Source organism: Rhopalosiphum maidis, chromosome 3 (assembly GCF_003676215.2).
Source record: "Rhopalosiphum maidis isolate BTI-1 chromosome 3, ASM367621v3, whole genome shotgun sequence".
Taxonomy (NCBI): Eukaryota; Metazoa; Arthropoda; class Insecta; order Hemiptera; family Aphididae; genus Rhopalosiphum; species Rhopalosiphum maidis.
The window spans coordinates 75,411,315-75,422,891 of NC_040879.1; the positions used below are offsets into that span (position 1 = coordinate 75,411,315).

An 11,577-nucleotide genomic window follows, 5' to 3' on the forward strand; every position below is an offset into this window, starting at 1 on the left:
CATGTTTATAGAAAAACTAAAAGAAATTCTAATAAAAATATATATCAAACTAAATAGTATTAATGAACCCTTTGAATACCAAAATATAAAATTCCAAAACAAAAAAAAAGGTGAAAAGTTACAAAATTTAATTAATAAATATAATATTGGTCAAGCTCCAATTTATGAATATATTGTATGTATCTACAATATGCTATTATTTGTAATATTTGTTATTATTTTACTTTTTAATATTATACATCTTTTTTTAATTCTTAATTTAATTTTAATTTTAATTATTCATGTAATATGGCTGTAACAAATTAAGCATACATTAAAAATAATTTTACAAAAATATAGCTATTGATTTTTAAAATTTTACTCTGGTGCAGTTTACATGTGTGATTTTTTATTTACCTGTATTTTGGGCACAGTTTACAATTGCCGAACGTATTAATTATTTTAAATATTTAAAATTTGTAAGACAATTTTCATATTTAACTTAAAATATTTCAAAACAATATAAAAAGAAATCAACGGGGGGGGGGGGAGCTGTAGCCCCTTTAGCTTATATTAAATATAACATTATAATTTTATAATGTGATTCTTATGTTGATTTTTTTCAATAGAGGAAAATACATTCATCTCCTTTAAAATCCAAGCTTTTCATTGTATCCATGTACTTAACTTCATCTCCATTCAACTCCAATATAAATGAGTCTAATTAAATCCCTAACAAATCTTTCAGTTTAATATACAAGATTGACATTTTGTCAGTTTTCCTCATTTCTACAATGATTGGACTCCTGGCCTTTTGTGATACTTGATATGTCACCAATTCTTCTTTAACTAATGGAGAATAGGGTGTATACACTTGGGGAAATTGAGGAAAATAACCATCAAAATTCTAGATCAAATTCTTATAAAAATTAACAACCTAGCTTAACCTGATTTGGGATTTATTTTATTGTGTTCTATACATTACGTTATTCCGATTACAATATTACAATTTTAATAATTGTCTTTACCAAATTTAGCTTGATAGTAAGTCGTATATTTTTTTCATATTGATATTGTGAGTGCCATTCAAGAAAACGATAACTATATATTCTCTGAGGCAAAAGATGGTTTTTGAACAGCCGAGAAGAATTCTGGAAACAACAAAAACTTATTAATTAGTTTTTCTAAGATAGGTACCTAGATCGAAATAAATATTATATATAGTTGTACTTAAAGTTTAGGTTAAATAACAATATTAATTGGGGTTATTTGATTTAATTTTAATTTTTTTTTATTTATTTATTAGTAAATTTAATAATGCATAATACCTATAAGGCTACAACAAACAAATAAATTAGATTTTTTTAAGTAGTTTCATTTTTACTTTTATGCTGATTCCAATCAAAGTGAAGAATATATTTGTTTAACAATGTTTTTTTAGTATACGGTGCATATTTTTCCCATATTATTTTTTTTTTTTGAATAATGAGAAAAAATAACAAAAAACATCAGTAGGTAAATTGAGAATATTTAAGTAACATCAGTTTTTGACTATGCCAATTTTTGCTATTATAAAAGCATGTTTTTGAATATATCTTAAGAAAATGAAGAGCATATATATAATATAATATACATAGTGTTGGAAGTCTGAAATATTTCACAAAAATGTGAAACATTAAATTATATTAATACTAATAAGTAATATTGGTGATCGGTATTTATTTATTAATTAATAATAATATAATTCATAAGTTGTATCTTAAATCATTCATATTAGTATTTAATAACTGTGCGAATACATCACTTGCCCAGCAAGATTATTTTATAAAACTCATAGAAGAATTTGCTGAAAACAGTGATAATGAACTACAATTTTTATTGGCAATTGAATATGAAGTCAATGCTCTTGAGAATGGCGGTAGTATTAACTTATAAAATGAAGAAGAATAGTCTATGGAGTAAAGCGCTCCCGAATGTACTTTATAACTTATCAATAACGCACTATGCACATTTATTCATTATTATTATTTTGATTTAAGTATCAATCTTTTGCCAGTTGTATTAATTTAAATATAAACCTATTTATGTAAAGTCATATTTAAATTTGTTATGCAATTTACTTGGATATGATTTTCTTATATTTTTTAATTAATTTTTTCAATTCAATATTATTAACAATATTAACTAGAACTTGAAAGTATTAGAAAATGCATTTTTTTTTTTGTAAGTCTCAGAACTTTAAAGTATGACAAAAATTTGTTTTACATTTCCCCGACTTCGTTTACAAAATTGTAATTTGCCAATTTTGACATATTTACAGGTTTCCATGTTATTTTGCTTTTTATTAATCATAAGTGCTATATGAATTATATCACATAAATGAATTAAACACGTTTTGATCAATTTTTTTATATTTTATCATCAAGACTGTCTAAAATGTTCAATATTATCGAAAACACTTACACTCTTTATTTAACAGTTAATAACACTTATTGTCAAATGTATATTAATTATTTAGTTGATTTAAATTATTTGAAACAAACAAGATCAATTGCATGTTAGTAGTCAATACATTTTATTATTTTATACTTAGTAGAAAATCAAACTATAATACAGCCACTATTGTAACTCAACAATATGTCTTATAATATTTATAAATGATTAGTATTTAAAAAGATATAAATATGTAATAAATATTTTAAATAATTAGTTATTTTTATCAAACCTATTCCTTGCAAGTATTCACAAAACAGAAACCATTATCTTCAACTAAGTTAAAAAAGTTGTCAATAGATTTGGCTAACTCTAAGCTTTCATATATAAAAGATAAAATGTACAACCATATAAGAAATTATCTTTATTTTATTTCACTTCAGAACTATACCAATACACAACAATAAGTAATATTTTAATATGTCCCCATTTATGACATAAACATAAACATAATAATTATTAATACAAATAAATTAATCAACAGAAATATATTAAAAAGTTAATACAGTTGACATATATGTGTATATTATATATAGTTCAGTGTAGAACAACAAAATAGTTGCAAACTATTGTCAAACTATAAATAATACCATTTTATTAATTTTATAAAAATACTTAATTAGTTTTTAACTTTATATACTTTTCAAATGAAAATTATACTTAATTTCATGTACTTTAAAATAATAAACTAGATTATATCATATTTTGTACAACACGACATTTAAATTAAAAATACATAGTACATTTACAGTTATTGTTTGATTTATCCGCAAAATCTTTCTATCCTTCATTAAAATTAGTACAAATAACTATAAAATATGATGTATTGCATTTTTATTAATTTAAATATAATTATCAATTTTTATCATAATAAATTATAGTAAGAAAAATATTTGTTAACTATTTTTGCATAAAAATTTAAAAAAACATCTTGTAAGAAAGTTCATACTTTTAATACAATTAAAGTGGGCTATTTTAATATCATAGCATGTATTAACATATATAATCAGATAATCTAGTATGGTTAATACAGAAAATACAATATAAAATAAAAAACCAACATAAATCAAATTATTATTTTAGACAGTTACAATTAATTCAAATGAAAAACAAAAAAAAAACCATTTATTTATAAATTATTGTTTAAAATAATAAACTTTTACAATTGTTTAATTTGTTTATAGTTGTAGTATAGTTAGTTAATTATTGGTTTCATGATAAAACAATAAATAATAGTAATAATTGAATCTGTAATTTACTATTGACCACTTAATAAATAGTTATACCGATACTTTCATATTGATAAATAAATATAGCTTATACTAAACCTCCTCCTGTATTATACAATTATTTGGAAAACCACAAGTCATTGATTGCCATGGTATATTATTGAGTGCTTGATCTTTTATTAAATGTTCTGCTCTAGGTAATGAACGTGTATAACTTATTTGACAGTAATGTGGTAGTGTCCATCTATCACACACACTACAACGACCCGCTAAATTAAAGTATATCCATAATGTGTAGGGTATATCCTGTCTTTGAATGGTACACGATTATCCATCAAATTGTATAATGCCAAATGATATAATGAGTGTACTGCATTTTCACAACCGTCTTCCTTTACAATACCCGATATAGCCAAATATCGAAGTAAGTGATCATCGTATGGTTGAATTCTCGGCAAGAGAAATAAGTTATTTGATAGATCCACTTTGTTAAAAATTTTAGAAGATAAACAATGAGGAAAGTATACTAACAAATTTTCAGCAACAAACAAGTTTTTGAGTTTCTTAAGTTCACCGATGAAATGAGGCAAATATGACTAGAAAAAAAACAACAATATTTTTTTAATTACTCATTAGATTAAAACAACTAGCTATTTAAATTTATTTTGTACGTAAAATAAAGCATGAGTTTTGCATAATAATAATAAATAACAAAAAGTATAATTAATTTTTGTCTTTTTAGAATTATAAATCAAGAGCCTGAAATTATATGCATTTGCAAATGCTTTGTAACGTTTGTATAACACTAATTTTAAATACCAAGTTTAATTATGCATACTTGGAAGATTTATGTATTTAACATCAAATAAATCAATAAATTTACTTATTAATTTTTTAAATTGAAGCTCGCTCTATACACATAAGTATCAGATGTACATTTAGTAGAATTAATCTTGTTTTGTTGGTTTTAATATTAAATTGAATTAACCTACCATCAAAATTAAAATTGATACCATTATTTGTTTTTATTTTAGATTTTTTATAATGTTTTAATTTTTTATAGATATAGTTACATCATTATTTTTAAATTATAATATTTTAAATAATTATAACTTGCATAAAAATTGAAATATAATAAGACGTCAAAATACAAACACAGATAATGTTTTTAAGTTAATGATATTTCACAATAATTTCTAATATTAATGTTAACAATACTAGATTTACTCTGTTGACAGAAAATTCTACATGTTAGAGAAACAAAACCAATAGTGAATCAACACAACAACCTAATAAATATGAAAAAGAAAAATAAATACATTTTAATTGAATTAAAAAAAAAAAAGAACAGTAAATATTATCGTTGTTATTGTTAATAATGTTATCATTAGTTGAGTTAATAGAATATTGCAGTTAATGATTTAAATATATTAAAAAATTGTTTGAATTTAAGTACGTATTTGAAAATTTATTATTGTAAATTATATAAAGTTTGAAACTGATTCTCCTGACATAGTAATAAACATTTTTTTTATCGAGTAATTATATAAAAAATAAACATAATTTTTATAACTGCATATTTAGGTTGTCACTTTTTCTTTACATCATATATTATATTAATTTTTAAATACATATAATTCCAAGTTCAAGATTAATGAAGAATAATGAATTTTTAGACTTTTACCTAAATTCTCAAAATTAATATTTTTTTAAAATCTTTTCATGTACAATACACAAAAAACTAAGAACACCAAGTATACTAAAGTAACATTACTTATTATGTATCGAATAGGTAGATGCAACAGAAAATATGCATTCAAAACACAATGCATTTGAAAAATAATATGAAATATAACATAACTACCCACAGTTAATCAGAGAACAAAATCATAGTTTTTAAGTGCATTGTAAAAAAGACAATTATTAAACAAAAGTAGTAATACAATTACTAAATTACCAGTTCATTTTTGGTTGTAGATAAAGTTTGTAGATTTTTTAGGAACGTTATTTCAAACGGTAATCTTGTAATGCCTATAGAATCCATTTTTAAAGTCGTTAATGTATCACAAATTGTTGTTATAGACGTCCAATTCCAGAACGTATCTTGATTGGTTGGAAGTTTACTATCCGATATGCTGAGATATGTAATCGGTAAACTACCAACTTCTACAGGGATCGTTGGTAATTCACAATTTTCTAGCACAAGTGTGGTCAGATGTCTCATATTCAATACACGGTTGTCAAAACGATCAACAGCTACAAACTTGAGAGCTGTTGGATCAAAACGATTAACAACAGCTTTTTTATTAGATACCGTCTTGGGCATTTGACATGTAGCAATGTTCACTTTTTTACCATCAACAATATCCTTAATTTGAGTGTACAACGTGTAAACATCTGACTTGTCTTGGGAATCTATCATCAATATTTTTTGGGCTCTATGAATTCCAATCCCATCTTCCATCTGCAACGAATTGATGGTAGATTTTTTTCACCATGGCCAAGTTGAAGTATTCATTATTCGGATACATTGAGTTCTTAACGCACAGATAATAACGGTCGTTTATTTTTTTGGTCAACACGCATGATTTGAGCGGCCGTGCATTCAACTGTGGAATGTTTAAATCTTGCGTAGCAAGCGTACACCGGACTAACATCGTTATTAGTATTCGAATACAATACGTACGTTCGCGATTAATCAAAATACGAATTCTACGACGTTTACAGTATACAACATCCGCGAGACGGTCGTACCTCGTATAACTTCTTTTTCTCGATTTCAGCTATCGGTATTACAGCGTTTCGCGGGAAATAACAATTATTATAGTATCATGAACAAAGATAAGACTGCTCTATCTCAGTGATGAGTATTCAACAAGATGGATGCCTATATAGTTTATATGAGGTGTCGTCACTCAGGACCCCAGTGCGTACACACTCTTCATTGAAATTATTACCACAGCCGTATAGACACCAGAGCGCGCTTCCTGCCCTATAAAGGCCCATGTTTTCATACTGCTTAAGAGGACGTCTCACTCGCGTGTGTTGTCTCTGTCTTACACACGTACGACATGGTAAATTATCGTTAACCATTTTCAATAGTGTAGTAGAGAGAGTAGTGGTCCGATGTCAAGCAATACGACCAAATAAGCTATTATTTAATAAGACGCAAGACACAACATTTTTCTTTAAACACTTTCGGTCACTCGCTGTTTGGAAATGCAATTTGAATTTTTCTTTACTTTTAACTATTGTAGAATTAAAATTCAGTGTCATTAAAAAAATGAGAACTTATTGATTTTTTGTATAGCTAAATTTGTTTGTACTAATAAAATACGTTAGAGGACACCATTCCGTGATTTTCTGTCTTTGTCTAACACACGTGTGATATAGTATTTTAGACATGTTTTTTGCCAAACATACCAATTGATCTAATGAAGCGATAAGAATTCTGAGAACAGATTTGAATTTGACGTCAAGTCTATTTGAAATCGACTTTCTCACAGCTTTGATATTTTCCTCCAAACTCCTAAAAAGAAATATGTTAGAAAAGAGTAATTAAGAATTGACGTATTTCAATTTTTGACGAAGTTAAATCAAAAAGTCAAAAATCTGGGAAAGTAATTTCAAGTAGATTCAACGAAAAATTCAAATCTGTTTTTAGAATTCTTATCGCTTCATTAGATCAATTGTTATGATTGGCAAAAGTGTGACTAAAATCCTATATCGCGCGTGCGTTAGACAAAAACAGAAAATCACGGTATCGAATCCCCTTAAGCCTTAATATTAGAGTGAATACTGAATTGACCTATTATCAAACTTTTAGGTAAGAACATTATCTGTGTTCTCTCGTTGGCTTTTTACGATATTTTAATTTTTAGGTGAGTTATGAGTATGAAATTATTAAATATTTGAAACTGCTCATAATTGAAACTAGTGAACGAAAATTTACCATGTCGTACGTGTGTAAGACTGAGACATCACACGAGGGTGAGACTTCCTCTTAAAGACATTAATCCGTTAAAGTGTTAAATACAAAATGCCTTAAAACAATTAAAATTATGAATTAAAATGTTATTTTTCTTAGAGTTGGCATATAATATAATACATATATTATAATTTGTATTTTATAATAATTGGAGCCTGTAATTATAATTTACATTTGCATTTTTGTTTTAAATATTTTTTATCAAGTAGACATCAATTTATTATAAAATATTATGATGTATAATCTAGTCACTTCTTTAGATATTTACATCCTACTCGAAATCTTGAAATTCAAGATTTTCAAGAAAGAATGAGTTCAATTTTCAAGAGCGTACAAGAAATTATACATACATAGTACAATATACGTACCAGACCCATATTAGACGCAGACTTCAATACGAGTCAGTAGGTACATAACTATTACACATCGATACTTATCGAACTTTTCTACTTGAAAACTTTGAACACCTTGGCCGTTTGAAGTATAAGTTAATCCATTAGATTCTTCAAATCTTGAAGTTTGCTTATAGCAAATTGTTTAGTTTATAAACTATAAATATTATTTATTATAATTTATATTGGCTATATACTAAAATGTGTAGTATTATAATTATGTACATATCTTAGGGAGAGCTTAAGGTAGTTCAGAGAGGGCTAAGCCTCCCCCAACATTTTCCTATTTATGTCCATGTAATTATGAATATTATTATTTGTTAATTGTAATTGTAACACTCTTAAAGCATTATGTATGATCATTTAGTGAATTATCTCATACATTTTTTATTTATTTTTTGGAATAGGGAAACTAAAATGACAGAATTTAATAGTATAAATATCTATATTGAAAAAAAAATAAAGCATTGAAATACATACATACAAATAATTTGAACATATAAGTCATTATACAATATGGTATGTAAATGTATATGCCTATTGTTAAATCTTACGATACATTACATGTTATTACAACATACATTTATAGACACTATACACACAGTCAGGGCCGGATTTAGGAGAGGGCCCAGGGGCCCCGGGCCCCACAAAATGAGGGCCTCTTCTCAGTGGAATTTTTTTAAATATAAAACGCGATAATATAATATTTTAAAAATAGATAAAACTACAACTTCAATAAAATGTTTAATCGTTGATACTGTCATAAATATATAAATAATCTTATTATTAATATACTTGTACCTATATTATAAATTCATAAAAATAAGTTGCGAGTTTACAAATATAAATTTAAAATCGATTATTATGGACATGTATAGCATAGGATAATCCCGATTGAATAATATTCGTAATTTGGTATGGTTTTAAATATTGATAAAAAAAAAAACAAGTTATAAATATACACATACAACTTGTGTAGCAAGCCGCCTAGCCGCTGTTGTAGATAAATACAACAATACGTACCGATTAAGTTATAAATAAAAATATGCGATAGCCGACGATAACGTAGATAAAGATTTCATTTGTACCTTCATATTTGATGCAGTAGACGTGTACACTCTTCAACCACGCTAGTATATTTTGGTATAATATTTTGATCGTGATATTTATCCAGGTTAGTTTAATGTATTATTATTTATTGTATTATATGTATATTATTATTAAGTAAAGACTTGAAAATATAATCTAAGACTTTCTAGACTTCCTCTTTCCAATGATTAAAATTTTTTACCGCAAATACGCGAAAAAGTTAGAAATTCACACAAGACAAATTAAATTTTGACGATTTTTCGTCGATATTAGTTATTTAATTGTTATTTTAAATAATAATCCTACCAGATTGAAACATACACTGAATACTTAAATGTGTATTTGTAAATATTCTAAGTAATTTCGAATCGATTTAATGAAATTTGTGTCTCGTATTTTATTTAATTTGTACATTATCAAATTCTATTAAGTTTCTGTCGTCGTCGGATTGAGATGTAGTTTATTGTGAAACGTTACACTTTAACGTAATTATATTTATATTATATTATTAAAATATTAATTATTATTAATTATTATATATTATAAATTATAATCGTCAATTAATTATTATATAATTAATAAAAAAATATAAATATCTTTTACTCTATTATAGTCATAAATTCTTCGTTAACCAAAATTATGAACGATCGTCATACAAACCTCGTATATATACTTCTGGTGCACAAAAAAGAAAATTGAAGGTAGAACGTGATAAACAGATAGAAGAAGTTATTTCCCAAATTCCAAAACTGACCAACTATTTTTCTTCTTCGAGGCAGTTAACAAATGTTTTAAATAATGATATTACTAATGAAAATGTTGAAATTTTAACCTCCAAAGAAAATGAAACTATGTGTGAAAATGTAGTAATTCAACAGTCTAGCTCAACAGCGGAGAATAATTCATCTATAGAAAAAAAAAAATCAAATGATGATTCTGAACATCTTGAATTAAATGCCAAAAATACCAATATTATAGAAAATGAACCCATCGTAGAACCCGAAATTTCAAACTCTTTTATTGGTTTTAAAAATGATGTTGGTATTTGGCCTCAAAATTCTACTAATATAAATACTAATAAAATACTGGATAAAACAAGGTTTAACAAACTTGCAAAACTGCGATGAAAAGTTATTAGAAACAAAATCTTTTCTACAAAATCGGGTTGATCGCTCTGCAAATAATACTAGAAAATGTTCTATACATTTTTTCAAACGGATAACTAAAAATAGAGAAGTTATTAATCGTAATTGGCTATGTTTCTCTCCAATTACTGGTAAATTGTATTGTTATATTTGCAAACTATTAGGGACAAAAAATGGAAAGTTATCTAGTGATGGATTTTGTGATTGGAAGCATGCAGCTGAAAAGTTATCCCAACATGAAACATCAAAACATCATCTTGAAGCAATTATTGCAATAAATCATCGAGCGAGAGAAAATGATTGTCTAGATCAACAACTTCAAAAACAGATAACAGAAATATCTTCCTATTGGCGCCAAGTTCTAAAGCGAGTAATTAGCACAATCAAATTGATTTCAGAACGTGGCTTAGCATTTAGAGGAGATGACGAAATAATTGGTTCACCAAGAAATGGAAATTATCTTGGAATTCTTGAATTAGTGGCGGAGTTTGATCCATTTCTGTCAGCTCATATAAAAGATCATGCGAATAAAAAAAGTGGTCACACAAATTACCTTTCATCAACTATTTGTGAAGAATTAATTGATCTTATGGCTAAAGAAGTATTAGGCGAAATAATAACAAGAATTAAAAAATCAAAATATTATTCGGTATCTGTAGATTCTACTCCCGATGAAGCACATATAGATCAATTGACTATAGTAGTACGCTATATGGAAAAAATGAATCCAGTAGAAAGATTTTTAACATTTCTACCAAATTGTGGCCACACTGGCATTGAAATGGCAAATACTCTCATTACATTTTTGGACCATCATGAAATTGAATTGATTGACTGCCGTGGTCAATCATATGACAATGCGGCAAACATGAGTGGAAAATATCAAGGTATGCAAGCCTTAATTAAAAATAAAAATGAATTCGCAGAATTTGTTCCTTGTTGTGGTCATTCGTTAAATTTAGTTGGGAAAACAGCAGCCAACTCGTGTATTGCAGCTATTCGTTTCTTTGATTTCATACAAAATCTTTACGTGTTTTTACTGCCACTCCCATACGTTATTCACTTTTAAAACAAAAAAATTAGCTTGCATAGATAAAAATAAACGTGTTTACGTTTTAAAGAATTTGAATGAAACCCGATGGTCATGTCGTGCAGATGCAACAAAAGCTGTTGTATTTAGTTATGATTATATAAAAGAAGCTTTAGTAGAAATTTCAAAAACATTTTGATCAAAAAGAAATTGTTAAAATCGAATCCAAAAA

The 11,577-nt window shown here is 26.3% G+C and overlaps 1 protein-coding gene and 1 pseudogene across 1 annotated transcript; one reads left to right on the top strand and one right to left on the bottom strand.

Moving 5' to 3' along the window:
- The window catches only part of LOC113558392, a 38,671-nt pseudogene extending 32,506 nt beyond the window's left edge, over positions 1-6,165 (bottom strand).
- A 3,856-nt stretch (positions 6,166-10,021) lies between these two features.
- LOC113558393 (zinc finger MYM-type protein 1-like) lies at positions 10,022-11,384 on the top strand. The gene is made up of 2 exons (XM_026963845.1): positions 10,022-10,211; positions 10,480-11,384. The coding sequence occupies exons 1-2, from the start codon at positions 10,022-10,024 to the stop codon at positions 11,382-11,384; spliced, it is 1,095 nt and encodes a 364-aa protein (XP_026819646.1).
- Positions 11,385-11,577: the final 193 nt, after the last annotated feature.

What these genes read in the sequence shown, in the direction of transcription:
- LOC113558393 (XM_026963845.1), top strand. Translation starts at nt 10,022, where the DNA reads ATGTGTGAAAATGTAGTAATTCAACAGTCTAGCTCAACAGCGGAGAAT. An exon ending in TGGTTTTAAAAATGATGTTG is followed by an intron (nt 10,212 to 10,479) that starts GTATTTGGCCTC and finishes GCAAACTATTAG; the next exon opens with GGACAAAAAATGGAAAGTTA.